General features: G+C 41.0%; 1 protein-coding gene and 1 long non-coding RNA gene across 3 annotated transcripts in view; one reads left to right on the top strand and one right to left on the bottom strand.

Annotated features, from left to right (window-relative positions):
- The window catches only part of LOC148386050 (uncharacterized), a 32,337-nt gene that overhangs the window by 9,652 nt on the left and 4,193 nt on the right, over nt 1-18,492 (bottom strand). Inside the window, exons 2-4 of the long non-coding RNA XR_015863113.1 lie at nt 16,094-16,168; nt 11,772-11,903; nt 1,872-1,929 (exon numbers count right to left, since the gene is read on the bottom strand). This is a non-coding gene — a long non-coding RNA (uncharacterized LOC148386050). The remainder of the gene's footprint in view (nt 1-1,871; nt 1,930-11,771; nt 11,904-16,093; nt 16,169-18,492) is intronic.
- Nucleotides 84-18,492, top strand: part of LOC148386049 (disks large homolog 4-like) — a 31,086-nt gene continuing 12,677 nt past the window's right edge. Inside the window, exons 1-3 of one of the 2 annotated variants that reach the window (XM_088398927.1) lie at nt 84-140; nt 12,427-12,588; nt 16,705-16,761. In XM_088398927.1, the coding sequence (XP_088255053.1) occupies nt 99-140; nt 12,427-12,588; nt 16,705-16,761 (261 nt within the window). In that variant the 5' untranslated portion in view covers nt 84-98. Of the gene's footprint in view, nt 141-7,215; nt 7,385-12,426; nt 12,589-16,704; nt 16,762-18,492 lie in introns of those variants that run through there. The other variant, XM_088398926.1, reaches the window with a different exon arrangement.

Genomic DNA, 18,492 nt, shown 5'->3' with positions numbered 1-18,492 from the left:
CCCAGTCTCTGTAGCTGTCTCCCCGTTCCTCTCCTCCTCCTCCTCCTCCTCCTCCGCTGCGGGTGTCTGGGAGGCTATTTTTCCTCTGTCTCTCGCTCATGAAGGGCCGCACTAAGCTGCCTTCTCTCTGCCCATGTGTGGTAGGTAAAATACACCTCTGTGTTTGTGTCGTCCTCTGCCTCCATCTCACTGCTGACGTGTTCTGTTTTGCATGTTAGCTCAATGCCAGCTAGTCGTTCTGGCAGGCTTAGATCGAGGGAGGCGTGTGGCGAGGGGGCGGGGGGTGTCTCTGTTTGTGCACATTGCATCGAATGCGATTCCAGAGTCATAGATGAATCAGAGGACTACGTATGAGAGATGAGCCATCTCCCTGTGTGCTGCCTATGTTTATTCATGCGCTGGCTGCGTGTGTTAGGTATGAGCGTGGCCTGACACATGTGGGTGTGCATGAGCACGCTACCGACATGCGGAGGGAGTACAACTTGTTGATTAAACCATTGGGGGATTCATACATGGAAATACTTGATTGTGTGTTTCATGTATGGAGAAATTTAGGCAAATATATTTCAGATTGGTGTGCGTGTACCTTTATGAGGACATGCAAGCATGTTTATTTGAGACAACAAAAAATCAACTAAACGGTTAAGGGTATCTATTTATGATTAAGCAGGGCTTAAGTGAGTCATCATAAAAAGAAAGCTATGCATAATAGTAACATTAATAGTCATATTCAACAATATTTTCTTTTTCCACATCCTTATAAATAATTGATTTATTCTGTTGTCAAACCTGAATGTATTTTATTAACCTAAAAAAAATCCCGTTTGTTTCACAAAATTCTTATTGCTCTATTCATATTTTCCTTGTCAATAGAATTATATTTGTTTAACCATCAGGGAGACATTGATTTCATTCAAGAGCAGGGGTGCCCAATACGTCGATCGCGATCGACCGGTCGATCGCCTGGCCACTACTGGTCGATCGTGTGACATTAAAATGTTTTTGGGGTTTTTTCGCACTTAACGCGTGCGCAAACAACGGCGCTAACAACACAACACTAACACGCTAGCTCGCGAGTTCCCTCCAGTTGTCAGAACCCTGTTTTTTCTCTTAAACTTAAGAAAGGGTATAAAAAAGGGCAGCTGGACAGAGTAAAAATATATTAAAAAAAAAGTATCACTTTCGTAGGGAATGGGAGGACTTTTTTTCCCGATGACATATATATATATATATATATATATATATATATATATATATATATATATATATATATATAGAGAGAGAGAGAGAGAGAGAGAGAGAGAGAGAGAGAGAGAGAGAGAGAGAGAGAGAGAGAGAGAGAGAGAGAGAGAGAGAGAAAGAGAGTTCCATGTGTGATCATTTGGACTTCCGAAAATTACGTCAGATCATTTGGACTTCCGAAAATTACGTCAGCCATATATATATATATATATATATATATATATATATATATATATATATATATATATATATATATATATATATATATAATTTAAAAAAATGTTGTGGGTAGATCTTTGTGACTTGGTAATTTCAAAAGTAGCTCGTGAGCTGAAAATGTTTGGGTTAGGGTTAGGGAACCCCTGTTCTAGAGCAACATGTTTTGTGTTTCATGAATTTAAAAATTACACAATCCCTATGACTGACAGGTTTCTATACACAAAGTAAATAATGAGTACCTTTACATGTGTTTACATGCATGTCTCAGATGTTTGGCTTGTGCTTTTTTTTCATTTGAACCCCACACTGACTTAATTATAGATCAACAGTCAGAGCTGATTACACACACACACGTGCCAGTGGCAAGTGTAAGGACCATAGTACACCAATAAAATCATCAATGGACTCACCAGGGGACGACAAAGTCTCCAGGAGCTTAGATTGCAGCCACATGGGGGTAAAGAAGGTCTGCGGGAGTGACAAAGAAAGAGCGAGTTTAGTGATGTCAATCACAGGCTTAATCATTTGCTGTTCCTGATAGGTCTGAGTCAACCTAACAGTTATTTGAAATCCGGCTCTAAACAACGGGATAATGTACAACTGTCCACCTCTCTGAAATTATGAAGACTTTTAACTGTGGTCATCTATTTTGGATAAAGGAGAACTGAAATCACCTAAATTATTAATACAGTGGTGCCTTGAGATATGATTGAACGGAGCTTTTTTTTTTGCTTTAATGTGCACCTGCAAAACTTGAGTCAGAAACTCACTTCACAAGACACAGCATTAGTAATTATTCTTCAAAACAGGTTTAAAAGGTTTAAAAAAACTAAAGATAAAACAAATACAAATTATGTATTTGAAACAACAGTAGCACAAAGCTAACATACAATGGAAAAATAAAAACAACTGACAGAATTATCCACAATCTCCCAAAGTTTAATGAACTCCACTTTGTTCCCTTTTCAGTCCAGGAGGAACTTATTTCTTTCGGTCTAAGCAGAGGCCAGCGTGATTATTGGCAACGTTTTCTCATGAGAATTAAAAAGAAAATCGAACCGGCCTAGTTGGAGCATGCGTCATCGTGCCGATGTGTGGGCACAAAAACCCTGGAGCCGTGAAGAAACCTGCTGCAAAATGATCACAAACTATTCCGAACGTAGCAGAACCCCAAAGCTGTGAGGCAAATTTGCTAACCACTTGGACACCGTGCCACATTGTGCGGTTGGAATAAATCCATGTCATGAATTCATAGCAACTGACAAAGCTTGGAAAAGCCTGTACTCGTTTGAGCATGAATAGCTTCCTATTATGTGACCATGTAGACCACAGGTGTCAGACCCAAGGCCCGGGGGCCAGATATGGCCCACCACATCATTTTATGTGGCCCGCGGAGACAAATTTTGCATTGAATTTGTGTCATTACTAAAATCACAAATTGTCTTCACTTTTAAAAAATACAGACGTTGCTAGCAATTTTTATTATCATTCGTCATTTTAGAATATTTGAACAATTTTTACCAATCTCTAATTTCAAAATTATTCATTAGTTTGTTGTTTAGCTTATACTGTATGTATATAGAAGACATTAACAGTCATAATGGCCCTCCGAGGGAAATTATGACTATGGTGCAGCTCGTGACAAAAATGACACCCCTAGAATTAGACATGTTTTTTGTGCCTCTCAGGAAAACAAATGGGAAATTCTAATGTAGTATTTTACAGTTGTACACTTCTGCAGTTACCTAACTAAATTTCCCAAGCAATTGAGTGAGAAAACACAGTATGCTTGTTTTCAGGTGTTAATTTTTTGTCAGCATACAGTAAAATTGTAGTTGCAGACACCTGGTGGCTCAGTGTTTATCTTCTTGGCCAGAAAAGCATGGCCATGGATGACCAGTCTGGAAACATGCTGTGCTCACTCTCTCTGCCAAGCTAAAGCTATCAGCCGCAGCCTGGGCCTCAACAGCAATGCCTACCATGCCACCCAAAAAAAAAAAAAAAAATTGCAGAGCCTGTTTAAATTGACTATGCAGCAAATATAGCCACAAATTGGTGCTTCATGTCACCATGTTGATCATTTTTGCCCTTGTGGAAAAGAAAAGTTCAAACCGGAGGGAGTAGGTGGGTGTAGGGTATTATGTAATGATTACCAATGCGCTGCCCACTATGAGCAGTCATGGTCATGCTAGAAAACTTATACAATAGCAGAATGCAAATCTAAATGTGTATACTGAGCTGTAATGACGCCCTCAGGCACATATATACGGCCACGCTTTAACCACCATTTACTGCAATCAACAATCTCATTGAAGGATAGAAGAAGTGAATATGCAGCCATAGTCGCCATCCAAAACAGTGGAAAAATGACTAATTTGCTATTTTTTTAGGCTTTGTCTCCATCTTGTGGCATTTGACAACAAAAACTACAGATTGTTTTTTCTCTTAAGTGGATAGGTTCCACAGAAAAATTAATGTAAATAGGTTGATTTATGAATAGCAAACAGCAAATCATAGGGAGTTAATTGGACTTATATTTTAGAACTGATTAGATTGTGCATGTGTACCTAACGAACCCGAGAACGTAGCGAATATCTTGTGGGGACTATTTAACACGTCAACGCGAGTCAGAATCGAGGCTGCGTTAAAAGCGTAGAGAGACTGACAGCAAGCTTGTCATCTGATGCTTGTTCAACAACGGACAGCGATGGATGAAGCATGAGCTGACAGTCAGCGCTTATCTTTCAGCCATATTTTTCTCATCATTTAAACCCTCAAGACAGGAAACAGCTGCCACAGGATGGTCCGCGTACTCGGACAGCGCAGGGCTGTCTACTTTAGCTGAAGAGGAGGAGGAGGGGCAGTGGAGACTGGAGAAAGGGAGGTGATGGCTTTATGAAATTAGAGTGGCAGTTGCTGTGTCACGTTCTTAGCTTGTCACTGGAAGAGCATGCATTAGCCTTTCTTGATTATAGCCTAGGTGTAATTTAAGGTTGATGCTCAGATTTAACCATCTCACCCCTTACTTAATACGTGATCTATTTTAAAGCCCCGCAGCATGTCAAAGAAGAAGTAAATGTATTGCAATTTGTATCGGAGCTTTTAACCATATTTTTGACCGATAACATGCACACCGAAGCTCATGCATAATGCAGCTCTCCGGGTCGTCACCATTGGTGATGACTCCATTCTGGCATGTAAAATTTACACAGCTGGGTGGTTCTGCAAAACACACAAGCAGTAATGGGTGATGCGGAGTCAGTCGGATGTGTGGAAGAGCAGCAGGGTGAGCTTTGAGTGCTCCTGCTGTTGAGCCAGCGCAATGGCATGCAAGAGGCTTGTTTTTGTTGCCATTAGTTGGACCAAGCAGATTTGGTTGAAGATTGGATTTGGGCGGGGTGACAAACTGGGCCCCATTTTGGATACTTTTGTTGTGTACTGAAATTGAAGTTACTTGTTAGAGCTGGTTGGTAGTAAAATTAGTATTAATTTGAACTATTCTGATCACCTGGTAACACATTTCCTGGTAGCTTTAACTCATCAGTAAATTTGACATATCGAGCATGAGTGATATGATATCCCGGTGAATCCTGTCAGCCAATCAGCTTGCAGCATTTCCCGAGGAAAATTGCCCTGTTATGATTTTTTTTTTTCTCGCTCTTTTAGTGCGCAAGCAGTTTTGACGGAAGCACATTCCATAAATATGGTGATGTGAACACTGTTGGCAAGTGGAGCGTTTGTTAGACGTCTGCCACCCCCTTTCACGCGTTGTCATGGAAACACTCCAGCTCTTTTGGGGTTCTCTCTCACTCTCTTTCACACAATGCAGTATTACGACATTAAAACCTACACAGTGGAATACCGCGGCTCATCTGTGACTGTGGCCTTACATAACGCAGAGGTAGAGCAGGTCAACTTCAGTTAACAGAGCAGTTTACAGTACTCTCTATAGTCATATGGTAATAAAAGCCAAACAATTAGGTCAAAAGTATTTTAGAGTCATACAAATTTGGACTGATGTTTTGAACAGGAAGGTGTAACGTCAATCCTGTGAGGTTTTACAAGTACTGATGGACTGAATCAATAATCGGTGTATGGTGTTGATACCTAATCAATTGTTGTGCTTATTTGTATTGTATCTATTTCTTCCTCCATTTTTATCATCACACATGAACGCCATATTTTTGTTGCTGGTCTCATCTCACAAGATTTAGTGCAATGTCCTGTGATAATAATTTGAACTGAAGTTTCATTTTGTAGCCAATAGTTTGAAAACATATACTGCATCTACTTAGGACGTTGTTAACTACAAGAGTTTGATGTCAGGGATGGGAATTTGTGGGAAATAAGTGGAACCTCCGGTCTGTGATTCAGAAGAAAAGGGCCAATTGCTGGCATATTACTCATCATGACAAGCTCACAGTCAGAACATTAAAATGCATTAAGTGCTGCAATCAAGGACGTCTGTGTCTTTAACAAAGCAATATCCATGGCAACCGTAAAGTGAGTTTAAAAAGTCACCTCGGGGATTCTAATGTCATGTGAGAAAAGCACAGAATGACTATGAGGAAAAACGTCATTTAACTTTGGAGGCGCCGCACACACGCCGCCCTCACATTCATTCATCTTCACTTATACACACAGTAATTGTGGTATGAGCTAAATACGCTCAAATAGACGGATTGCTCAGTTCAGAGAGTAGCTGTAAAGCACATTTTATAATAACTCCTTTAGGCCTTGACCTGATATTATTGACCTGCTAGCATGATTTTTATTGCATGCTTCCCAGGATATCCCTCACGAGAGTAGTGAGCGATGAAGTCGCTTGTGTATTGGATTTTTTTTCCCTTTCTTTCTTTCTTTTTTTTTTTTTTTAACCGCTGACGTCACCTGGGAGCATCGAGCCCAGCGCCGCAGTCGGTCCTGAGATGAATGCACAATATTTAAATGTAACCTAGTCGGTTCTCTCACTCCACCCTGTGGGCTCTTAATGTCAACACAGTCCTGCATGAGGCACCTTGTGCTGTAACTCAAAATTAAGCCTAATCGATTTTTTTCTTTTTTAATAACAGACAACAAAATGATTTCTGAAATGAAATAAACCGCATGTTTTTACGTTGCGTAATGACCAATGTAACAGGGAGAATTTACAAATTCCCATGATTAAGTTGATAAGAAAATTAAGGCATTATTTATGCGCTAAATGGAGCCTCTGTTAAGTCTCCACAGCAGTATTTCAATAACATTACAGCCCTCACATTCACTGCGGTGTGGGCAAACACCAAAGTAGCTTAATGCATCACCTTTGTGGAATGGTGAGTGTGTGTTACTGACACTCTTGGACTCATTTATTAAAGGCTAGGTGGAAGCCACCTTGAGCGAGCACGCTAATGAATGCCAGCGGGGTTCACCTCAATCACTAAAGTAGACGAACCACATGAAGGCACTTTGTCTTTCAGCACCACGGACAGCTCTACTTACACTGGCGACTACTGAGCCAACAGGGGGCGCAGTCATCCCATTCCGAACAGCGACAGAAACATACCGTTCAACTTACAGCGGTGTGATTTAAATATAATAATAATAAAAATAACTGCATAAACAGCTTGCTGTGTATGCTGTTTATGGTTAACCTTCTCCTGAAATCTGCCTCGTTTGATTCCCGTAAACTTTCTGTAAATTAATAGAAAGAGTGAGCACGTCAGGGACCACCCCCGACCCCCACCCCCACACACTTCCGCGGCTCTCCGGCGATCGTGTCGCGGCGGCGGTAGCAGCGGCGGACAGAGGAGCGGTGTGAATGTGAGGCGTCGGACGGATGTCTCTGCCTAATATCAGGAATTTAAAGTGTCTCTCGCCGGTCATGTGCCAGTGTAAGGTCATCTGCAGCAACCGGACGCTGTCGCTCATGTTCGGATGTAAGGTAAGGTGAGCCCCGGGGGTGCATGCAACGCACACGCTGCTGAACGCTGGCTGCACCAACGCCCGCCGTCAGGTCAATTTGCGGGAGAGGATTCCGTGCAATGCGGCCGTTTTTTGGAGCCTGATTGCCATCTCATATGCCGGATAGCTTGCGAGCGAATGTTCAAGGCTGACCGGGGTTTAAACCTGCACGTAGCAGTTGCTAGTTTCTTGCAATGAATGAAATCACTTTCTCCATAGTAGGTTAGGTCCTTCAGGGCTAAGCGGAGCTATTCATGCTGACTGGTCCACATTTAGGTTTGCATCATAGCAGAGGGAAACTGCACTACATGATTTTTTGACCTTGGGAAATGCACATTGTCTAGCCCAAAGCCACTTCAATATCCTTCATCACCATGCAAGGAGAGCCTATATGAGAGGCTTTATCCCTCCTTGGAATCAGATAACCAGAACACTCCTCCTCTTTTCTCTTATGGCCCAAGGGGGAATCTGAAGCAGGCAGCTGCTTTATATCTGTGACAATGAATAACAGCCTATTATGTTAAGCTGTGCATTTCCAGTCTGAACTTTGACTTATTGATAAGTAGGAGATGATGGCCTTTTTTTGGTCCTAAAATCCAGGTTGCCCACCTTGGTAGTCCATCTACGCAATGTGGTGGGTGGGTTCGGGTTAGGTACACTCAGTGTCAGGAAGTATAAACAATATTGATGTGCACAAGTGTTCAGCTCGCTATATGGAATTAGCATTTATCGTACTTCTTTTCAATTTTGCATCATATGCATCGTGTGCATTGTATGCAGCCTACTTTGTATTATGAACGGCCAACTAATGCTAGTGGGAGGAAATTGTTTTCCGCAATCCGTGGAATCACCATACACAAATTCATAGGTCTTGGGTCAAAGCTAAAAGTAGCTACCACCTATATGTGCTGATCCCATTTAACATACGTTTAGATTGCTTCATTCTGAACATTGCCACATCTCTCTTATAAGAGGGTGTGCACACTTGTGCAACCACATTATTTCAGTTTATTTTCACATCCCTTTTTGTATACGTACACATATACATTTAGAGGATCTGCTCTACTCATTATCCATCCAGCAACCTAATAGATCGTGTCCAGTCTGTTGTGGTCCCATTGTGGGTTGTTATTGGTGCTACCGCGTTTGACCGAGTCTTTTGGGACATTATGTATCGACAATATTGCGGGGCGACCGTGTACTGTTTACAACTTTCCTCTATTCTGCTTGTTTGGTGTAAATGTGCACAATAATCCCAGGACGTCTTTGCCAAGGTTGCTTACATAATTGTTGCTGGATGGAGCCTCTCAGTCATCTTATATTCCAGATCTTAATTAAAAGGGTCTTTGGTGTGTCTTGAAGCATTCATGAGTGCTTTAATGGCCTCTCTTATGCTTAATGCTCATTGATGGGCTGCACAAGGTTTAATGAAGACGGACCGTCCTGCTTAAGTGTGTCTTTAAAGATACAATACGGCGCAGTGCTCAGTCTCGAAGAAGACGAGGATCGAGTTGAAATGGTGTATTAATGCATTTAACGATTTAAGGCTCAGATCAACGCGTTGTCATCTCACGATCCAAATCAATGATCACCTCACTCTCAGGATCGATTCGGGTATAGTTTGACTGGAAAATGGGCAAGGCGATGACCCCGGTGTCAGACAAACAATGAAATCACCAAGCGTCATGGGGATTTAAATATCACAAGCTAGCTATAATGTACATATCAATCACTGGGATGACATCATTACTTTACAGCGTCATATGGATTCAGCCCGGCTTGCTGTCGGCTTCAACTGTGACAGCCTGAGAAGCAGCAAGAGGAATGAGTGGCAGCGCATATTTACTGATTCAGTTCATGTCTACGTCTGAAGCATGCAGGGTCACCTCTACCTCCTTAACTTGTTCTTTCCACTTCATCTGCTATCAAACACTACAGCTGTTCCTTGCAGCTCACAGGAGCAAGTAACACGGGTTAAGAGCTCTGGAAATAAATGGTGCTTGCTTTTTAAAATAGAAACCCTGCAAAGTAGCTACCCACGGCAATGAGGTACTCTTTTGATAATTGTAAATAATGTTTTGTGTTGCACGATTGTGGTCTATGAAGTGTATCAGAAATGTTCCAGTACTGGTGGCATTAAAAGATATGTTTTACATCAAAACATGTTTTCCCCTTTGCAGTGCAACACATTTGCCATTTTTTTTTTGCCAAATTAATTGGAAAAGACTCACAGCAATGTTGCTATCTCCAATAGAATCCATTCTTAGACAGAATTCACAGTATGCTTGTACAGTACCTCCATGTCCACTCATTTTGCATTCTGATAGCAACGTGATTATCTATTACGCTGCATTCTCCCAGATGCTTGAAGTGAACTCCTGACTTCCTCGTGCTTGTGCATAGGCATCCAATAAGAGACATGCATCTTATTAAAGTTCAGCGTGCTGACAGAGACTAATCGGCTGGCTGCATCAAAGCGCTTCTTTCTTATCATGCAACCACAGACCAATGGACTTGCACCGAAGTGCAAATGTGTCAAGTGTACATAATTAAGGTAGAAGCATCTTTCTGCAATCAAAATCAGAGATTGGTATGAAATTCTGCCTGGCAGGGCTTGAAGTATTTCAGCCCATGGTGAATGCAAAGTGTGTTGTTGTGCCTCACATAGCTACGCCAAGACTAACACTTGTCAAAGTGTTGTGCCGAAACACCTTGGAGAATAGTCTGAAGGTAGCACTGGCAGAGGATGAGTGGATCGCCTGTCCTCGTGAGGCACACGTCTACATAAAAAAATAATAAAAATAAAAAGTGTACTGTTGGCTCGCAAGGTGATGGCTGGCAACTGAAAATTGCTATCATGTTGAGAAGACATTGAAAATATACTGAGGACAGGATTGGCAGTAAAAAGGAAAAAAATTAGAGGCTATAAAAAGTCGACACACCCTTGTTGTAATGCCATTTTTTTGTGATATAGAAAAAGAGAGATTAATCATCTTGAAACCGTTTTGTATTGATATGACTAGACACAACTCAATTGAATTTTTAATAGTGGCTGTAATTGGTTAATTCTGAACATTGCCACATCCCCATTTAGAAGAAGGTGTGCACAAAACCACATGATTATGGTTGTTTATTTGTACTTGAAAAATACTTCCCCAAACACTCATCCTAGCAGCAGTTGTTTCAATTAATAATAGTTATTTTGTGAAGCATTAGTGTAGATTTTTTTCCCAAAGCAATGCATATTTTAACATATGCGGTGTGAAGACAAATTACTTGCCTGAGAGGGTAAGCTTGAGTTTCCTTCCTCCACCATCGTCCGTCATCTAAAAGCTCAAGCTCGCTCCTTGAATTACAAACTGAGATGACGGAAGATAGCATCTGACATTTGCTCTACATTACGTTAAGTCATCGAACCATTAAGGGAAGGGCTGATTCAAGCTCTCCGCGTAGAAATATTATCACAATACATGCAAATGCTTGCTGCGAGGACATCTACAGTGACCTTTACGAGATTATTCTTTTAAGAAGCAGAGGTTTCCCACTCTGATGATATCATAATTCAATGAAGGGATATTTTGATTGTTGCAAAGTGTAATTAACGCACTTCCTTGCATAAGCAAGAACCAAGGGAAACTGTTCCCGCATCGGAGGTCCAATTATAGTAATTAAATCTGATTATAGCCTTTGCACTGCTCATATTGACACGCTTGATTCATGTGAGTGAGTGTAAATTACATCAGAAGTCAACAAAAAGCTGTTTAAAGACATTTGGCATTCACGAATCTGTCTTCAACCATTTTAAGTATTTGCTTTTTATTTCTTGTAAAAATGAAATAAAGAGGTGTGTTAGATGTTATGTTTCCATGACGCACAAATGCACCTCAAGCCCCAACCCAAGTTACAGCGTACGGGGAAGTGCACAGCATCAACTGCCACCTCCCCCACTCGTGGGACAGAAGGCAACATGGCAGCGTGATGGTTGATCATGCAGCAAAGGGGCAGGCACCAAAGTGCTTCAGGCTATTTTGTGTTGTGGCTTGTGTCATTAAATTGCTTTGTTTACATTTTTATTCTAAAGACTCAATTTACTGTTGCTAGGCAGGCTTGCTTTCAAATAAGAGATGATGGTGAAAAAAAAATGATGTGCTAAGAGATGATGGTGAAGAAAAAATTGATGTGCTAAAAAATATTTTTGTATTGAATGAAAAATCAGCTGTGAATTATGGCAACACCAACAACAAATAATAGTCTTTGTGGTTGCTGCGCTGTTGTTTTCTGCTTCAATTTATCAATTGTCATTTGCAAGCATCCCCCCCTCCCCCGCCCGCCTCCTCCACCCACCTCTTTCCCCCTCCTTGCCTTACTTGCTGTCTCAGTGAAATGCGATCCAAGCCCTATGCTGGCACCCCCCAACTGTGGCACTGCAATCTCTGTTCTGCTCTGGTTGCTAGGCAGCCTGTCTGAGATGGACCTCGATCATGTAGCCCCTTCTTCGCCTGCGTCCAAAAAAAGAAAAGAGACTGAGTAGGCTCACCATCAGACATTATTCAGATGGTACCTTTCAATTTTTTTGTAACGGGTGTATCCAAACACAAATGCCAAGCTAAAAGACAAATGTGTCTGCTCTCCACTGTGACACTGCCCACCTTTTGACACGCATGTGATGGAAAATGCTGCCTCCAGATTTTTCGGTCATCACACCTCCGACAAAATCTGCCGTGTGTATTGAACGCGGTAGGCTGCTGGCCGGCTGCCCATGTGTGGGCTACCAGCAGGGAATTGTGGGGGGTAATTTTACGGGGAAGAACACGCATGATCTCGACTGAAGTGCTGCATGAGTCACGGCGCTGCATGCTCCGTGAGGTTGTAGAGGACGCCGCCTTGCCAGATCAAATGACTTCACTTGGAGACATCACGTACATGCATTATGCTAAAGTCACCAAAAATAAAATCAAAATTCTTTTATGAAGCCACTTTTTTTTTTAACCGAATTTCCCTTTTTTGTCCTCGTTTCTGCAGAAGTACAGGTACCAGGATGAGGAGACGCCCCCCTTGGAGCACAGTCCAGCACATCTGGCTCCAGGAAAAAGTGCCGAAATGCTGCACATGAGCGACAAGAACCTCGCCGCCATGGAGGCCATACATGGCTACACGCCACACACACATATCTCTCCTGTCAAGGTGAGGACAACACACACCAGCTTATGGTTGTTGTTGATCAATACCTAACACTATGACAACAGCTCAAGTCATCAGCTTGCAAGTCAGCAATTGTGGACCGTGTATTGTGCAGCATAGACATAAACACGACAGGAGCATGAACTATCCAGTTTAAAAGTTTTAGATTTACCCAATGATGTTCACTACAGCAAATCTAAGTTGATATTCTACCAGTCATTAAAAGTATCACAGCACGGTAGCTATAATATGATAGTGGAAGTTTCTAACATAATACTGCAAGTAACTTTGCAGTTTAAATTCTTTTGAATGTGCATTAGGATCATAATCACATAAAAGCCCAAGCTAGTGCATATGTGATATGGCAGCTTAACAGCAGGATAATCAAAGTGCAAGGCAACATGAGAAGCGGTCAGGAAATATTAGTCAAAGCTTCATTTATTTTAATAGGTTGAAAGGTGGAAGGCCGTGCAGGCTAAAACAATAAACACTTTATAGCTGCTCCAATAATGAATTCATTACTAATACAACTGTGCAAGAGTGTAATGGATCAAATTTTAATCTAGGTCAAGGTTTTGGCCTTGGAGGCTGTCAATGCTGCTTTTGAATAGTACTGCACTGTAAGACATTTACAATATTCCCAACTTTCCACATTGTACTAAAGACAACACAAATGGAAGAAAATCCCTTTGGTTCCTTCTACAGACACCAAACTGCTGTGTGATATTAATTTGACACACTGCCACAGCTTGAAATGCAAATGCAACTAGACACCAAAGCAGACTCGCATCAATAGTAACATGATTGCTGTCACTTTGTCGACAATGCAGGATACGTACAGCAAATGCAAGCTGTAAAGCCCACTTCATAAATATCAATTTCACGTGCCAATTTGTGTTGCTAAACACCTGGAACTGCTTTAAACGTACATCTTTCTACAATAACTTTTTATTTATGACTCAGGTGAGACTGTTATCACAAAGAAGCAAATATGTCCATTATTGTCTCTTTTTTAATGAGCAGAGAGACACACTGAGTTCTGCCCCGGCTACTTAAATCAGGTTGAGCTGCAGTGGTCATTGTGCTTTGTCCTGCGGGGTGCTGCGAGGCAGTTGGTGAAAAGCTGTCAAACTGGCAGCAATGTGAATAAACTGGCATTGGGAACTCAGATAGCAGCTCATTAGTGGACACAGTGCATCAGGCTAGTCTCTTTTTAATGTCATCTTAATTTATATCACATCTGTGTGCAAGAATAAATTAGGAGCAAATAGGAAAACTAGCCCACTGTAGAATTGATTTAAAAAAAAAAAAAAAAAAAGATCCTATGTACGTGGCTTTGTATACAGACTGTCGAATCTGCAAGAGGGGTGCTGCGCCGCTGTGGGAGTAGTCATAGCCAATGTAAAAAAAATGGCCAATGTAAAAAAAATGGCCAATGTTTGATTTCTTTCAAATTAGAGGTCACTAACCATTTATAGTATCTTTTTCACTGAAATCTTACTGAACTAATTTAGCGGACTATTTTGACTTGAGTCACATTATTCCAAAGTGTACTGTTGTACACGTTACAGTCAGCATTAAAAACTATGCTGAAGCTCACACATAGTGGAAAAAATATTAAAAGTAATAAAATGTGGACAAAAAGATCTTTTTGCCTGATTTAACTCCTTCGAAAAGGTACAAAATACAATGTCCCTTACCAATGTTTCTTGGCGGCTTGATTAATTCCCTTAATCTTAGGGGAGGTTGTCATCCAGCACCGAACTGCGGAATCATTAATTACTCCAAGATGAGAGGTGCACCATTTATAATGGCTACATGGGGGGGAGACGTGCTTCTTTCCCTAAAATCTACTATTAACGGATAATCAAAGTCTATTTAATTTAATTCTGTCACTCTGTGCTGTGTGCCACAGAGTATTTCGAATCTATTACATGAGTCATTCATTCCTCCCAGCGGCGAGTGGTACCAAAAATGTATTTCTTCTCTCTGCATGTGTGAGTCTACTTGAGAAAAGCAGCATTGTTTAACACTAGATGTGATTGAGAGCGACTTTGCTGTTCCTTATACATGCCGTGACACCGGCTATTAAACAGGATGGTATGTATTTCTGTGCGGTCAGCAGGAAGCAAAAACTTCATGGAAGAGAGCCCAAAGAAAAGGAAGTTGACAATTTTGAGAGGCCAGCAGGAAAAAAAAGTTGATGATTTTGGTCTTTTAATGGAAAGAAACTATGAGTGATAAATAATGTAGCAGTGTCTGTGATATTCTGTTAATTACCACAAACCTGATTTGTCTCCTGCACTAAAATTGGACATACAGTAATTTCACTGTTTTGATTATAAATCCATGCTAATTATTCATTTACATGCCATTCCCAAATATTCAACTCCATAACACAGCTATTTTATAGGAATTCAACACTAATACGTACAATTTCACGCTATTCACTCCATTATTATAACGGGGTAGACAGTCAAATGAGGCCAAACCGCTTTTTTTCTAACATGCACGTTCCGATGCTTTTATTAGAATCCATTAAAACGCTCTACATTGCAGTATAATGAGGCATTTGATAGCACACAACAAAGCACTGACGCAAAAGTGATTAACTTTAAGGTGTGCTTGCATACACATAATATGCAGCCACCTGCCGACAATTTAGCGCAGTCCACTCAGTGGCGGAGCCAGTGGACGGGTCGTGGGGGGCATGGCCCCGCCCCCTGAAATATGCTTGGACCCCCAGGTGCCAGGCCACGGACTTTCCATACAGATTTGTTGCATGCTTGGTGTGCTTTTTATTGCTGTTTTGCAAAATTTCCTGCATGCGGCCTATTTCCCATATTATAGTTTCACACAAGCCGATTGATTTGTAAGATTCTCCTCCCCCTTGCGCCAACACCTCCTTGAACCTGCTTAACAATTTATTTTACGAAAAATAATGCATAGTAATTTTGGCAAGAGGTCCATATTTTAGCTTATCAATGACTTTCAAATGAATTTGAGAGATCACATGTTGCCTACATACCTCTCTTGCTAGTTGGTAGTAAAGTTAAAAAATAATAATAATAAAAATGCTAATTGCAATCCAAGTTCCAACCCTAAAAATTAAAGACACGGTTATTGTGTGTGATGAAACATCTTAGAGGCCATTAAAACACCGTAAATCAGTTTCATAGTGCCTGCCCAGACTTTTGGACTTGAATGTTGAACAGTAGAGTGTAGTTTAATTAGGAGGTGATGACATCTTGGAAACAGTAAGGGCAAAGACATAAATAAGTATGGCCTCGCATTTGGCACAAGAAAAAAGGCTTATAGTGAGAAGCCAATTGAGAATATGCAAGGCCAAGATAAGGATGCGTTTGTCTCTGGGGGTTCAATTGAAGGCAGGTTGGAAGAAACACTTAAACATGTCGTACATTATGTATGGGAACACACAGTTTACACGTGGAAACAGTAAAAGACACTCAAGTCTTCACGTTAACGTCATAGCGCAAATGTTACTTACGTTACAGATGTCTCTGAGGTATGTTGTGGTCTTGCGCGACATCTTGCGGTATTTATGCTGGTCCACTTTGAAATACTGGGGGAAAAATATATTTGTATGGTTAGTACTTAAATAGTAGCCAAACTGAGGTATATTGTCTGCTTGATGGTATATGGAGTCATATTTTATCAGAGATGTTGGTCAAATTCCAACTTTTACAAACTTAGTACATCAACTTTAAAGCTGCCAATGTGAAGCGTATAACTAATTCATGATAATCAGTACAAGGGCTTTTTTGAACCACAATCTGTGATAAAAATAACTGCATATATAGCAGAGAATACGTTAAGATTGAAATGGGCGCGGTCCAAGCTAGCAACTTGGGGAGCAATATTATATTTCATGGATTTTAATGATAGCCTTCATCAATATTTATAGCAGCCGATCTCAGTTCTTGTATCAGCTCTGGTGACCTGCTTTCCAACATTTTTTGCTGAGAGCTCACTGCGACATGAAGCTGTCAGCATCCGCTCTGTTAAATTAAAACATAAAACAAGCCTTTGTTCTCCCCCATCCCAGAGCCCACCCGCATGTCCTGCACAATTATCCTCTCCCCTTTCCTTGTTTTGCAGCCAGTGTTGATGTCGACAGGACACACTCCAATGTACACCTCTGCTGTTTCCACACTGGTAAGAGCACAAAGCCTGAGAGCCTGAAATTTGTCATTGCTGTATTGTCACTGTCCAGACTTGCATGTCTGCTCGTTTCTTCAGTCGAGTCACTTAATTTGATCATCGTCCATTATTGCAAGATATTTATCTGTAAGGATGAGCTCATCTTTTTGATGGTTGTGTCACAGTGCCCCTACTCACTCGCTCATCCATTCATTAAGCTACCATAGACGTCATGTTTTTATTCTGTGCGAAATCAAATGTTGTCTTCTCTGTGTTGGAAGTGTGTGCAATGCAGGATTGTCACAATAATATGCATGTATTTAAAAGTTTTCTCTGGGTAACGTTGCACATATACGTTGATGAGCACGTTGGTTGAAGGAAAAACGATGGAACAAATCTCCCAGGGGTCACCTTTTCAAACGTCCCTGGCCTGTCTGTGTTTTAAAGCCAAAACGTCAATAATCTTGATTGCAAATTGCACATTAACCTCTAGGTGTCAGTGTTTGAGTGGCTTTCCTGACCTTGAGCAGATCATTATTATCATTTCCTAATAAACATCAGAATCAAACACAGGTAGTGTTAATCTCATCCTCCATGTTTTTTTTTCTTTTTTTTTGAAAAACAACAAACAAAATCGACTACTCCACTACCGTGATGCGCAACGGCGAGCAATGAATATTGTGAATTTCACACATGCTTCCTATTTCTCTGACAAAGCCAAGAAGGCACTCATTGCTTCTGTGATGCATTGCAGTATGTGCGTGGGCACCGTTGCAGCTGGTGTAGTACTCCTGTGGCGGCGGGCGTTAGTGTGTAGGTGGTGTCGTCACTCTGTGGCTTTATTACATTCATGGCGGGTGGGTCGCCAGCACCTCATTGATTTACAGCCAGGAGGCTCTCAGCAAACAACAACTTTCAACCTAACATCTGGTTTAACTTCAAAAAGCGATCAGTCATAATATGGGACAATGAGTGCGTGGTTGAAATCATAGAGAACCAGTTGGCAGCTTTTCTTATCTTACTCTGTCTTTTCTAATGTACAAGGGATGTAAAACACAGTAGCTCCAAAAGGAAAAAAAATAATTTAATAATTTTCCACGCAAATCATCCTCAAAGGCTGTCAACCCTTTACAGATGTTTTTGACATCCATCTTTAATTCCAGGCTTCTATAGCATTTCCCCAAGAGAGCTGGATGATACCATCCCCTCCCTGCTCTGCACTTTTGTCATCCTGTGTCTGCTGTCTCTCTTCATTTTCCTCGTCCTCCTTACTTTTCTTTAATAAATGTTTAAAGATGTCCCTGAAGCTTCAGTGTAATTACTGTGCGGCAGCAGTCCAGGTCCGCTGGGAAGGGAAGGGCATAAGTATGCATGAAAACGGATGGGATGAGAACCGCTCACGCTGTATGAATGACAGAAGAGATAGAGAGGGCCCGCACAGTGACAACTGGAAAGGTAAGAAGGAGGATTTTTCACTAACGAAATCACAACGTCAGCTGACAGCTTGTCCTTTTTATATAAGGATGATCAATGGGTACAGTACTTTTTCTTTCCCACAATCCCAATATATGAAAAGCATAGTGGATCTTTTATAAATACATGGGGAAAAAAATATAAAAAATAAATACATTAAAAACCCATATTTTGCATGTACATACAAATTTTGTCCCCATTTAAAATAGCATTTTTGTTTGGTATTCCTCCTCCTCTCGCATTTTATGGAAAAACGTTCAAGTAATTGCCATC

This window comes from Syngnathus floridae, chromosome 15, assembly GCF_059516105.1.
Source record: "Syngnathus floridae isolate MCC-2025c chromosome 15, RoL_Sflo_1.0, whole genome shotgun sequence".
In the NCBI taxonomy this organism is placed as follows: Eukaryota; Metazoa; Chordata; class Actinopteri; order Syngnathiformes; family Syngnathidae; genus Syngnathus; species Syngnathus floridae.
The sequence above is the reverse complement of the archived record's forward strand: the minus strand, read 5'-3'. Positions and strand labels throughout refer to the sequence as shown.